Source organism: Papio anubis, chromosome 3 (genome assembly GCF_008728515.1).
Source record: "Papio anubis isolate 15944 chromosome 3, Panubis1.0, whole genome shotgun sequence".
NCBI lineage: Eukaryota > Metazoa > Chordata > Mammalia > Primates > Cercopithecidae > Papio > Papio anubis.
In genome coordinates, this window is record NC_044978.1 from 95,065,448 (window position 1) to 95,080,266 (window position 14,819).

The window sequence follows — 14,819 nt, forward strand, 5'->3', positions numbered from 1 at the left end:
CATAACTTAACTCTTGTGTGATAAAGATCCTTCAAGGTAATGCAGATTCAATTATTTCAGATTTGCTCCCTTCTTTTATTAGTAAATAATTTAAATGGTACTTATAATAATACAACTACATTTTAAAAATGTTCTCTAGTATTTCAACTTTTATGACTTTCTCTAATGCAGGATTCCAAATTAATAAAGTATAATTCTAATTTCAAATTGTACTTTTAAGGCAAATACCTGTGAAATTATAATCTAAGTGTGCAACTTGTTTGACTGTAAGCACCCTGGGCTCATTAAACTCCTTGTTCCTGAGAAGGACAGAAGCAACAGTTCGGATGTTACTTTTGGGTCCCATTACTATTAATAAGTGCAGAAGCAGACGTTTACAATGTTCATACACCTCAGGGTGGCAGTGGTCAAACCCTAAAAAGGACGGTAGAAAAACATTATCAATAAAGAGAAATAATGAGTATTCTTACTATCAAACTCACATTTTGAAGAAAAGGAAGGATTATATGAAAGATTTCAAGGAAGGTGACATATTATATGGTTTTTTATTGTGCTAGAGTTCTTATATACTTTTACAATAGCTTATTGTCTTATAGTACTAGGGAGACTCAAGATAAGTTAAATGTGTTTCATGTCTAAAATTTAGTGATCTCCTAAAAATTATTACTGTTGCATAACACAAAAAATTCATGGAAATGAATTTTTTTTAAAAGGCAGGCTTTTTTGTGTACTTAGCACGTAACAGAAAGTACATGATTAACTGAAGGAATGATGTAACACACCAACAGTAAGTGTGCACATCAGGAAAATTTATAAGGAGATGGCTGTTTGGACTTGCTTCAGGAAGCCAATCCTATAAGCATCAAATGTATTATAGATATGACAGATTCCTCATGTTTGCTACAGAAGGCATGATGGAGTTTCAGCTGTAATAATCAGGCTATCCAACAATCCAATTCTTTTGGGAAATACTTAGAACCTATTTCAATTTTTCATTCACTCTGAAAGTTCCCAATCCCCAGAGGTAAGTTAATTTGACTCTTGCCACAGCCACAGAATTTTTCCTCAGTACAGTATATGTGTGTTTGTGTGTGGGCAGGCGAGGCCATAAGATAGGAATAGGAATGGGGGGGAATAGACATGTTTGTTTGTAGTTAGAAGAGGTGCCACAAATAACTCCCCAAGAGACCAGAGGAATCATAATGAAAAGTGTCATGGAAATAATATAAAAATAACAGGAAACAGAAACACATAAAAACTGTCATAAAACCATACTGCTTTTAAATTATCATAAAAATATAAAATGAAAGAATTAGAACCAAATATTTATTACCTATAAAAATTGCATGAAGAAGAAGATGCAGGTAGCTTCCCCATTCCACCTTCACACTATGATCAATGATCAGATCAGTCAAAAGGATCACTGCTATGTTACACCTATGACAAGAGGTGTTAATAAGAGTTTCATTAACGTTTTACTAGATCTTGGTAAACCTAGAGAGAATCTGGTACAAAATTACTTGAAGATTTTAATATCACATTTCATGGAAAAATACAACTTATCCAGGAAAAAGGAGGAAAAACAAATACAGCTGAAGAAAACATTAACCATTAAGTTAAAGAGATGGAACAGAACATAAGGGCTAAGGGCTCCTTGAACTCAGGAGCCACATTTTCTTCATCTTTCAACCTTGAGACTTAGCACACTGCTTGCCACAGTAGGTGTTCAATATATGTTTGGTGCATTAATACATTTTGAAAGAATGCAGTAATTGCTCTATTGTGATTTTGCTAAGTAGAATTCAACTCGATGCAAAATAATAGTGCCTACCATAGGAAAGCCATATTTTTTAGATGTAGTAACTGGGTCCCAGAAAGGTCAAGTAACTATGCCAGACACCCAGAAAAGCAGCAGCATAATTAGATTTAATAATATTAATTTTATAAAGTTAGAACTCTGAGTTTTTCAGATTTCTTAGAACACACTGATCTACGTTGCAGTATCTCCATAAAGAAGACTGCTTTTATTCTGTGTTGTCAGATAGCACAAAGAAAGCCGAGAGTGTTCAGCAGCAACTTGGTGCATATGTAAAAGGAATGACACTGTAGTCCACCTGTGAAGAGGTAATCCAGGTGATGACGTTTCAGGCACGTAATCCACCAGTGGTGACCAGCAGCCTCCAGCTGGTGGGAAGGGCAGTGGCTCTCCTTGGTTATGCTCCATCACTTTCAGTCGCCAATTAGAATAAAGTGGCATTGAATCACCTATCAAGATAAAATGATCTCATTTTCTACACCATCTAATTTCTGCCAATATAAGCAAACTCTAGTAAGATCCCGACTATTTATATAGTATTAGAAAGTGATAAAAAAAAATTTCCCACTATTTCAACATATGTTTGCTAGGAAAATCTAGGCACAAATATTATCAAATTAAGCAAACCAGGGAGAGGGAGAGAGAGAGAGATCAATTTAGGTTCCACCCTGTATGTCAAAGCAAAATTATATTAGCACTTCATCGTGATTCCATCAGTGATGTCCAAGCCAGGAGATCACATTATTGGAGAAGCTGCCTTGTAACAAAGGGCCTTCTGGTAAATTAATTCAGTTCTAAATATCCTGAGATAGGGCCAACACAGCTCCATCTTGAAAGGAACTCTGCTCTACCACAGTGGGGCTGCGGGGTGCAATAAAAAATGTCAGGAAATGTGAATTCTGTGTGACGTGGGTAAGTCACTTAACCTCTCTGGACCTCAGTTCCATCATGTGCAAAATGAGGAGATTGGACCAGATCATCTTCAGTGTCCCTTCCCAGTCTGAAAGCCTGTGCTTCTATGACACCCTACCTTAACGTTATAGTGAAACTTGGGTAGATTATTCACTTTGCAATTGCCAAGGGACAATCTTTTTAGGAAAATGTTAATCCATGCAGAAGGAGCAATCCTGCTAAAAAAAATCAGCCTGTTTCCAGTATTTGTTCTATGATGCTTCCTGAGAACCAGTTCTTATGTTCCTTGTGATTTATCTATAGGAAACCTGTGCTTTAAAAAAATTTCACCCAAATACGTTGCTTCTTAAAATCAAGATGTTTCAGATTATGTTGGAACACCACTAGTGGCAGTTAAATACGCTTTTTAAAAACAATTTACTGAAAAAATATATATTTATTAACGTTAACGTAATTAACAATATACCTCACCCTTATAGTTATATTAAAAACATTTGGAATTTATTACTTTTTTCTTCTTCATAAGATCCTCCAGAGCTGCTACTGTATCGGGATTCTAGTCTGTGATGTTGCCGATTCAAATGACTGTTTAGTCCACTGTAAATGTCCAGGTGCACATAGCTATGGGAATGATCACTGAAGTTAGTCACAGTTGACGGTGCAATGGTATTTATACTTTATTTCACTTTCCATGTTTAAAAAAGGAGGCCAGATGCCATGGTTCAAGCCTGTAATCCCAGCACTTTGGGAGGCCAAGGCAGGCAGATCACGAGGTCAGGAGATCGAGACGATCCTGGCTAACACGGTGAAAGCCCGTCTCTACTAAAATACAAAAAATTAGCCGAGCGTGGTGACGTGCGCCTGTAGTCCCAGCTACTCGGAAGGCTGAGGCAGGAGAATTGCTTGAACCTGGGAGGCAGAGGTTGAGCTGAGATTGCACCACTGCACTCCAGTCTGGCAACAGAGTGAGACTTCGTCTCAAAAAAAAAAAAAAAAAAAAAAAAAGGACACAGTACACAAAATATTAAAATATTAACAAAAGTTTACTATGACATGTATTAATTTCCACCTTATAATCCAAAAGCTTAAACTTTTAATCAGCTATTTCTACCTAAAATAATATTCTGGCATATAAAACAGGTGGAGTAAATACATTCATATAGGTCTAAAACTTTAAGCAATACAAAAAGTGACTTACCATATACCACCTATTCATACATTAGAGCATATAAAAAAATCTAGCAGGATAGCATCTTTAATGTTGAAACTCTCAATGTTCAAAGTTTCCAGCATGGAATTACATTTTTTTCACTTGAATTTTAACACAGCAACATCCACATTTCAATGCAGAAAATATCATTTATTCTGATGACAACCAGTATCTGTCAAACTGAACAGCTAATAAAGAACAGAGAAGTACTTACCTCTCTTCAATATTCTCTTTAATGGGCTTATTATCAGGATTGCCATCTGTGGGAGCTACCATTGTATTGCTACTGGAAGTAGTTCCTGTAATCAAAGACAAAGCAGTACTTGTGAATCTACAAACCTGGAATAACCCAATAAGAACAAAAGATCTCAAATTATAGATATCAAAACTTAACTAAAATGAGAGCAAAGTCATTTTAAAAAAGGAATGTACTCATAATTACCAAAAGGGAAAGGAGACACGACGAACAAATTTTTGGATGCTAGAATACAAATGGACAATAAGTAATTAAGTGTTAAGAAGGCTGAATCCAAAGGTGGTGGTGGGGGAAAATCAAGAAACTGCTATATTTATACTGCTGAACTTCCAAAAGTCTCAGGGACGAGTAGCATCAAGAACCTCCGGAAACAGAGGTTGAAGGTGGTGCTAAAAAATAGGAAACCTGGCTGAAAGTCAATCTATTTTAGAAGTAACTGGTTCCCCAAATCTACTTGCTTGCCTCTTGCAGCTGGGTGGCTGTCTTTCCCTACTTCTAGAAGTCTTTTCTGATGAAAATCAGAAGATTCCTGAACTAGGGCACGCCACATACTCCTGAAAGAGGAGGCACCTTACAAAGAACAGGGGCATTAAATGAAATGAAAATGTACAGGCTAAAATTTGAGACTGCACCCCCAGCTACATCCTTCTCACCCCACTGGGCTTCCAGAAAGTTTGAAGACTGTGTATATGTGTGTGTATAAATATATACAATCCAAAGGGGTGTGTGTGTATATGTTCACAGACACACCCTCTGTTGGCAAATGACTAGAAAGAATTTTCTCTGGGGAAACTGATAAATCTAGGAGAAAATACCTACAGACATTGGCTTCACTGAAATCACGGTACAACAAAGGATACAGTCAACAAGTTCCATATATGCTTATATAACTTATTTTTTAAAAAAATATTCTACTCTTTATGAAAAGACAGCTCTAGAATTGGTAGGCTTTCGAGAAAAGTTTTATCAAGACAAAAACAACAATGTAGAGAAAATGAAGACTTCTGCTGGGAGAAGAAAACTTTATAACTGTATCAGATACGAAACAACAGGCCAACCATGAAACAAGAATAGGATGCTACTTCAAAAAATTATAATTAAATGAAACTTTGGAATTAAAAACATTCTAGCAGATGTGAAAAATTCAATAGAAGCATTATTAGACATCTCCTAGAAAATAAAACAAAAGGACTAAGTGATGAAAATGGATGGTAAAAAATAAATTATAAAGAGATAATTTAAAATATTTCTAGTTTTACAATGTTGTTATTAGCATGCTGAAAACATTTAAACTGAGTAACAAAGGGTTTAATAGAAATTTCATCTACAATAGCCTTTTTACTATTTTGAATTTCATTGGAGGTTCTTCTATTAGGAACATAGTTTCTTCAAACTCAAAATACTATAATAATTTTAATATATGCACATACATATAAGTATATATATATACACACACACACACACATACACACTCAGTTGATTGGATATGATGTATAATATATACCCAAATAATTATAATGTGAAATTACACAAATAATTTCAACATATAAGCATTTTCTAAATTTAACATGGTAATTATATCCATTAAAAAATGCATGTGTTGGCCGGGCGCGGTGGCTCACACCTGTAACCCCAGCACTTTGGGAGGCCAAAGGGGGTGGATCATGAGGTCAAGAGATTGAGACCATCCTGGCCAACATGGTGAAACCCCATCTCGACTGAAAATACAAAAATTAGCTGGGCATGGTGGCGCACACCTGTAATCCCAGCTACTTGGGAAGCTAAGGCAGGAGAATCACTTGAACCCGGGAGATGGAGGCTGCAGTGAGCCGAGATCACGCCACTGCACTCCAGCCTGGTGACAAAGCAAGACTCTGCCTCAAAAAAAAGAAAAAAAAAAAGAAAAAAAAGGTATGTGTTATGTAGGAAATAAATTTATATTCCATCTCTGAATAAGTATGTAAATATTGCTTTTCTGTATATTAATACTTACATTGTCGAATTGCTTTTTCATGAGGATTTACAAAGTCTTATCAAATTAATTACCATACATGACTCACATTTGCTTTTGTTTTCTCAACAATAATATTTAAAGACACAATAAACTCTTGTTTAACAATTATGTTAAGCTTCTCTTTCAATACTGAGGAAGATGTGTTTTTTTCAATAAATTTTATTGCATATATCTGAGATTTGTAACAAGATGTTATGGGACACAGAGACCCTAAAATGGTTACCATAGTGAAGCAGATGAAGACACCTATCATCTCACACAGCAGTTTTAACAAATTTCTCACCTGAGGTGACAGAAGGGATTTTATAGCTGGAAGTGATGCGATAATACGGGGGATTATCCATGTGAGTGACCCCTGAACTGACAGGATCGGTCAGCTGAAGCTCACTCACCAGCTCTTCTAGCAACTGCATTGTTTTATCTCTACCTAAATATACAATGACCTTCTTTACCTGTCACAAAAGAAATCATTCAGAAAAGAAAAAGCAAAGTTTTTATCTCATTAATTTCTCCTGAGACAAATTTTATCAGAGTAAGTTCAACTTTAAGTGCTAGATGAATAAACACAATCTAAATCAAAACTGGCACTGATCAACAATAAGACATTAATCAGCTTTATCAATACTGTCCTCCCTGTAACTCTCAACATTAGATCTAATTAGGATGAACTGAACATGTTTAGCGGTTTCCACTTTATGCACTTTATTTTTGCTTTTTTTTTTTTTAAAAAAAAAGCAAAAAAAATGCTTTTCTGTAAAAATTTCTCTTTTAATTGAAACACTTCCAGGTAATAACATCCTAAGATTTTCCTCTGATTTTTAGTTAGCCTCCAAACCCAGGGTTTATCTTTTATTCTGCCTTCCCCATTCCCTATAGTCAAACAGAGTAGTCATTAAGAGCAAGGAACTAGAACTAAACTAGAACTCAAACTACATTGCCTGGTTTGGAATGTGGATACACCACTCACTAACTCTATCACTGAGTTGAAGCTATACTTCATATAGCTGTTAGGAAGATTAAAAGAGTTAAGGTTTACAGTGCACTTTACAAATGGCTAGTAACACAGTATAAGTAAGTAGAAAAACTTTTCAGTAGTATATATTATATATACGTTTTGGTAATGTATATTACTGAAATAACTTCATAACTGATCAGCCTATCTCTTTTTCTCCCTACTTTAATCCTTACTACTCAAAATGTGATCCTAGCAAGACAGGCATCATCATCTGCAGTTTGCTAGAAATAGAAAATCTTAGGCCTACTCCACCTCCAGAATCAGAATGATTCATATTTTTACAGACATATGAAAAGCCCTGCTTTATATGACCCCTGGATTAATCTTAAAACATGATTTATTATATCCCAACCAAATTCCATTTTTTTTTTTTTTTTTGGAGATGGAGTCTCGCTCTGTCACCCAGGCTAGAGTACAATGGGGTGATCTTGGCTCACTGCAACCTCTGTCGCCCTGGTTCAAGCAATTCTCCCTGCCTCAGCCTCTCAAGTAGCTGGTATTACAGGTGCCTGCTGCCACACCCGGCTAATTTTTGTGGTTTTAGTAGACATGGGGTTTTGTCATCTTGGCCAGGCTAGTCTCGAACTCCTGACCTCAGGTGATCCTCCTGCCTCGGCCTCCCAAAGTACTGGGATTACAGGTGTGAGCCACAGCACCCGGCCAAAACTCTTATTATGGTTACCCAATGATAACATTCTATGTATGGCTCTTTACTCCATCCAATGGGCGCTACTTGTTAATTCTCTCTGCTTTCACGTTCAACTTCCTCTGAGCATGCTGTGTGCATTCCTGCCTCTGTGGCTTCCTTCTGCCAAACTGGGGATCTCCGAGTTGACACTCCCAACCCTAATCCTTTCAAGTCTTCGAGCCCCATCCCCTACCTTAACTCTACTCCCTTCTCCAAGAAGCTTTTACTGACTTCACAATCAGATCTGGGTTGGAATTCTAGAACTATTAAGTGACAGAGTGAGACCTTGAGGAAATTACCATTCTCTCTGCCTTGTTTTTTCATCTGTAAAACTGCAGTGATCTCACCAAACTCATAGATTTATTCTGAGAATTAAATAATGTGGATGAAGTGCTTTTACCATGCCTAAAATAAGCACCCATAAGTGCTTAAAAAATAATAACCAATGCATTATTATTATTGACATTAAAAAATGGCTCCTTTTAAATTCCTGGAAAATGGCTATTCCCCAAATTTCCATTTGGCCTCTTAAAAGTATAATCTCATGCTTTTTCTGGTTCCAGCTCTAACTCCCCTATTCATTCATCCAATTAATGGGCATCTTCTATGTGCCAGGCACTACTAAATGAGAACTTAGCGGTGAATCAAATAGACAAAAACTACCATTCTTAAGGAGCTTACAATCTACTGGTTGATGCAAAACTAAAGAGGTAAATAGGTAAAATATATCACGTGTTTGGTGATGATTAAGTGCCAGAAAGATCAATGAAGCAGGGAAAGGAAATGAAGTGTGTGTGTGGAGGTAGGGCATTTGCAGTTCTACACAGGATGGGCAGCAGAAGTCCCAGTGGGCACTGACACCTGAAGGAGGACCTGAAAGAGACGAGGAGTGAGTAACGTGGCTAACTGGGGAAAGAGAAGGCAAGTGAGTGTGAGGGCACCGAGGAGGGAATGCCTGGTGAGAGGGCTAGAAGCAAAGGGGGGCCAGTACAGCTGAAGGGTGGGAGCACCAGAGAGAATATAGGAGACACAGCCAGAGAGGTGATGTGGGGTAACGTTGTCTTGTACTATACACCTACAGTTCTCGAAGCACTCCTCAAAGGCACTACGCCTGTGGTACACCTTGGCAATGATGCTTTCAGTGACCAAGTGAACTTGGGGAATGCTGGGTAAAGCAAAGCTATTAAGTGGTTTGTTTAAAATAGAATCTGTAGAACTTTTATTTATTTATTTATTTTATTTTTTTATTTTTTATTTTTTTTGAGACGGAGTCTCGCTCTGTCGCCCAGGCTGGAGTGCAGTGGCCAGATCTCAGCTCACTGCAACCTCTGCCTCCTGGGCTCACGCAATTCTCCTGTCTCAGCCTCCTAAGTAGCTGGGATTACAGGCATGAGCCACCACACCTGGCTAATTTTTGGATTTTTAGTAGAGATGGGGTTTTACCATGTTGGCAAGGCTGGCCTCTGACTCCTGATCTCAGGTGATCTGCCCACCTCGGCCTCCCAAAGTGCTAGGACTAAAGGCATGAGCCACCGTGCCTGGCCTGTAAGAACTTTTAGATAACGTTCTGTAGAACTAGTCTTCCGTTGACCACACTTTTGGGGGATGCTGCCACGGGATGGATATCTACATCTGCATCTAAAAAGACGTATGCACGTGTGTCCACTTAACCCTCACATTTGACAGTTTCATATCAAACGTGTCGTCTTGACTTGGGCAGATCTGGATGTTGCTTTCTCCCCTGGAAGGCAAAGATGTTATCTTCTTCGTTTCATATCTCTTACCATGCTTTCCCTTGCTTCCAGCAGCCTGAAGGGCAATCCTATAAGCACTGAGCTCTCACTCACCATCCTGTTCTCGTATCTAAATGCCCCCTCTGCCTAGCAGAAACTAGAAACATCCGCAATGTGTGGTTTCAGCTTCAATATCACTTTCTCTCAAGTGTCATCTTGAATCCTTCCAGACAGCTGTGGTTCCTAAGTTTTACTCTCAGAACTCTGCAATTTTTTAATAGCCTTTATCACACTATACTTTATTAACTTACTGATTTATTCATTAAATAAATCAGATGTAGGTTCAACAAATAAATTCTGTATTACCCATCAGATTGTAATGCCCAGAAGAGCACCTGGTCTGTCATAATGATGGAAAACATTTGCTGACTGAATCAGTGAATAAATCCATGTGCTATTTTCCTGACTGTCTTCATCCTGGCCCTTGCCTTGCCTCTCCTGGGCAACTGCTGCCCATACTCTGACATCATAAGATACTAGTAAATATATATATATATTTTTTAAGTTAAATGAACTTGAATACATACGTAAGGCAAGAGGCTTGGTTCGCTATTCACCCCACAAATGCTGATCAAAAAGTGCAAAATTATTTTCAGGTTTTTGGGCCAGCCATCTGCAAGTGTGGTCCACACGTTCTCCACCTCCGACCAGGCCAGTTCATCGCCATACTAGATGCAATACGCACAAAAGATACTTCAGTCATGACTGCCTATTATAAAAACCAAACTTGTCATACCATGAAATATTAAAAAACAATGTTTTCCACAGATAGCTTTAATCGTTTCCACACTTTACAGAAACAATAATTTCTTTCAACAAATCTAAACATAAATATCATTAATCATATATGGTTTTAGTAAAAAAAATTCACATATCATCAGTCTTTTTTAAAGAAAGAAATTTATAATGCATTTTGCTTGGTTATCACAGGATTATGGAGCCTCTTCATCTGTTTCTAACCACATCTACTTACTCAATAATTCTGTGCAGCAATTATAAATACAAAACTCATTTTACCTTTGCTGTCATATACATCAGATTGTTCAAAACCATTGCAGTGGCTTGTGGAGATCCCCATCCTTCTCCCCGTAACCAGCGCCTACTAGTCACCATAAGTTCTCGGTCTTTCAAGGAATCATCTTCATCTTCATCATGTCGCCTTGCTGTGGGGAGAGGTTTTAAGTCCACCAGCTCGATGTTGTTCATCCATGGTAGCAGGTAGTGCAGCATCACCTGCCGTCCAGCAGGGTGAGCTGTCTGGATTCTCTGGCTTATCTCTGAAATTGAAAACAAGTCAAAGAGAACCGATGTAATTTCGGCTTCCTCTGACTGGTAATTAATTCCAACAGATTTCAGAAGCTGGATTTTATTCATTTTACTCATTACACTTAACAATTATACGTACTGTTTTTTCTTTTAGTAACTTTCACCTCAATGACATCATAATATTAACAGCTAACATAAATCACAAGACGGAGAGAGGAAGAGGGAGAGGGAGAGGAAGGGAGAAAGGGAGAGAGGGAGACGGGGAGAGGGAGAGAGACAGAGAGAGAGAGAGACTGTGTCTCAAAAAGAAAAAAAAGAAAAAAGGGACGGAAGGTAAGAATCTACCAAAAGAGACAGAAAAGGAATACTCAATGGTAGAAGAAAAAGCAAGAAATACTAAGTTTTTGGAAATTAAGCGAGGTTAGAGCTTAAAAAAATATAAGATGGCTAACACCAATTGCTGTGGAAAGTAGCAAACAGACCGAAGACTATTAGCCAGTGACTAGACTGAGCAGTTGGAAGGTACCTGGTGAGGCTACAGAAAGGAATTTGACACTAGTGGACTGTGAAGGCCATCTGTGAAGATCTAAGGCATGCATGAAGACTGAGAATACGGAATAGTGAGTGTATACACTCGAGGCAAGGCATAGGGGTGAGGAAGGGGTTAGGAGCAGGTGTGAAGGAGGGAAAGGATGTGAGGAGCAAGAATGGGAAGGGCCTCAGAGCTGACAACATTTAAGACCACTGCATTGAATCTGGAGAAAGAAAGGATCAGGACCCTCAAATTTTAAAGTGGCAAAGTTTATGCTGATATCTGTATCTGTGCAGTAAAATTCTGAATGAATATTGTGTTTGTCTTGCCTTAGAAACAGTGAAAGTGAAAATGTAGGTTAGCTATGGAATTTGTCAGGTTGAGAGGCTATGTTTTGGTTTACAATGAACTACCTTAAGCAAAGGAGTTAAAATTAGCTGATGCTAAGGACAAGAGTGTCTGAAGATAGAACTGAAGGAAGAATGACAAGGTGGTGGTGGTGGAGGCGTGGGCACAGTCGACACCTGTACCAGCCGACATCCTAGGCGATGACATGGCATTCTAAACAGTTACATGATCTCTGAGATCTAGCTGGACTCCCCTGCTTTCTGCGCAGAAGCCTCTAGCAGCAGCTCAGCAGCCACAAAATCTGTGTTCATGGTGGCTGCTATTTTGTGTTGATGACCACTCATATCCATCTTGGAGGGGCTGTCAGGGATGCAGGGGTTGGGAAAAAGGAAGGGGCATAATTGCTACCAACTACTAGGGCAAACCAAACAGGTCTACTGCTTTCAAGAACTAAATGTTAGGAGAATTTAAGTTGTTGTTGTTGCTTTTTTCTCCCACTCAGGTAAATTAGGGAGGGAAATAAACTATTTCTATTGCTAAAATAGGTGCTATGCAAAGATCCCAAGCAGGCTAAGGCCACTAACTCTTGAGCCCAAATGAAAGAAAGGACCCACAGCAGAACTCCACAATCTCCCAGATCCTAGTGTTGGTGCATGTCCAGTATTTACACTGGAACAAGATCTTGATGTAGGTGACAGGCAACATGTGGGAGACTAGAAAGAGTTTTGCTCAAGGCACTGTACCACCTGCTCCTATAGTTAGGGGTTTCACTCACGGAAAACTGCCTACAACTTATCCCTGCCTATTTTTATTATTAAAGATATGCCAATACACAAAATACAATGTATTCAAGAAGTTCTATGTCTACTAAGAAATACTTTTAAGTCACATATGGAAAGTCCTCCCTCTTGTATTTTTTTCTTTTTGATGGAGTAGGGAGCAAGGGAAGGTAAGGTGTAAAACCCTACAAGGACGCCGCTGATAGAAAAACCTAAATACTGTGACAGATCAGAATTAAGAGTTCTTATTGAAGAAAAAATATTCTATGTAAAGACATGTCTGGTTTTGATTTAACCTGTAATTTAATAAATTTATAATTTTCTAAAAATTGTTTTTGAAGAAATGATTGACAAAGAGAAACTACTAACCAGTTCATTGATCATACCTGAGAATATAGCGAGAGTTAGCTCAGGATACGCCCTTGCTAGTTCCTCGGACAACTGATAATATGAAACAGAATAGAGATGTGGTAGAGGAGACAGCTGGCTGAGTACTCCGTCTGTTCTCTGAACCTCCAATTTGTGAGCATAGCGAAACATCTTCGGTTCCAGAATCTATAGGAATGTGATTCCATCAACTTAGGTTAAGATTTTATGGGTTCTCTAAAGTTTAACTATAATTTTATATTTAAAAAAAAAACTCTTCTCCCAGGCTGAGTGGAGTGGCTTATGCCTGTAATCTCAATACTTTGGAAGGCAGAGGTGGGAGGATCACTTGAGGCCAGGAGTTCGAGACTAGCCTGGCCAACATAGCAGGACCTCATCTCTACAAAAAATTAAAAAATTAGCCAGGTGTGGTGGTGTGTGCCTGTGGTCCCAGCTACTCAGGAGGCTGAGGTTGGAGGATCACTTGAGCTCAGGAGGTAGAGGTTGCAGTGAGCCATGACCGTGCCACTGTACTCTAGCCTGAGCGACAGAGTGAGACCCTATCTCAAAAACAAAAAGAAACAAAACAAACAAAAACCCTTTCTCACTAAAAGAACTTACATTCCTCATATTTAATGTCAATGATCCAGGTTAATAATACAGTCTGAAAATAACTCCAGCAACTTAATATACAATTACTTGAAAAAGATTTACCACTTTTCTCACTCAAAAATACGATAGTACAATATATGTATAAGTGAAAAAAAAATCCTTCAAGGAGAACCTTTTGACATTACACTATTTAAAGAGCTGTACTGCTGAACTTTCCTCTTAATTAACAAAGGCATTAGGGTATAATTCCTAAGATGGATCTACTGGCATCAGAACCACTTTAGAGCCTTTGGAAAAAGCATCTGCTTGAATCCTATTCTTAGCCCTTGGTTAAGATGGAAGAATCTTGCCCTATTATGAATTAAATACTGTATACTAATAATATATCCGTGTTTGCTAAGTTTCTAAGTTATTTCTCCTCAACCCAATAAAGAAAATTTACATGAGAATATGATAAAAAGAGCTAATTATTTTTCATATGGCTCTCCAAAAAACTGGGACACACATTGTTCTCATCTGCTGAACAGAAATACTTACATGGACACATATTTTAAGTACCTTCATATACATACACACGTGTTACTATAAATAACCCTTCTACAATACACTTAGGAATAGTTTGCATTATTTATAAATTTAAATATCTATATTATCTTTGTCTTATATTTCTAATAATAATTAGGACTTAATACCATAACTTCATTATTATAAATAAAGCTAAATACTATTATCAGTGTGCTTTAATGGCAAGACTAAATTATTGGGCTTCATTAAATCCTGAGTAAAAAAATATTTAAATTCACATGTTTACAAACCTGTAAAAGTTGCATAGCAACTTCATAGATACTTCTAGAAGAATCAGCTGCTTTAAACAGTATCAGATTTAGAAGCATCACTGTGTCAAACTGATAATCCCTAGGAATAAATTTTACATATTAGGTAAATAACAATGTGTAGAGACTTTTGCACCATTTAATAAATATGATATGCAAAGGGCAAGGCTTGTAGACACCTATCTTCTAAGTCTATGAGGGGACTTGGTTTTTTCAAGGCAATAGGTACAACAACAGATGCGTGGTGATAATTGTCCTTATTTTGGTTAAATTCCATTAGAGCACAAGTGTTCAACCTTTTGGCTTCCCTGTGCCACATCAGAAGAAGAATTGTCTTGTGCCACACATAAAACACACTAAAAAATGCTAATGAAAAATA

At 37.8% G+C, this 14,819-nt stretch overlaps 1 protein-coding gene across 27 annotated transcripts in view; it reads right to left on the reverse strand.

The window, feature by feature from the left end:
• The window catches only part of FRYL (FRY like transcription coactivator), a 285,578-nt gene that overhangs the window by 55,263 nt on the left and 215,496 nt on the right, over window positions 1-14,819 (reverse strand). For all 27 annotated transcript variants that reach the window (XR_004182756.1, XM_031664438.1, XM_031664443.1 and 24 more), the window contains 10 exons: window positions 14,423-14,522; window positions 13,016-13,184; window positions 10,722-10,981; window positions 10,232-10,372; window positions 6,492-6,660; window positions 4,153-4,237; window positions 3,237-3,349; window positions 2,115-2,265; window positions 1,334-1,437; window positions 229-414 (listed from right to left, as the gene is read on the reverse strand). Coding sequence is in view for 26 of the 27 variants with exons in the window: in XM_031664438.1 (XP_031520298.1) it covers window positions 229-414; window positions 1,334-1,437; window positions 2,115-2,265; window positions 3,237-3,349; window positions 4,153-4,237; window positions 6,492-6,660; window positions 10,232-10,372; window positions 10,722-10,981; window positions 13,016-13,184; window positions 14,423-14,522 (1,478 nt within the window). In the remaining variant the exon portion in view is untranslated. The remainder of the gene's footprint in view (window positions 1-228; window positions 415-1,333; window positions 1,438-2,114; window positions 2,266-3,236; window positions 3,350-4,152; window positions 4,238-6,491; window positions 6,661-10,231; window positions 10,373-10,721; window positions 10,982-13,015; window positions 13,185-14,422; window positions 14,523-14,819) is intronic.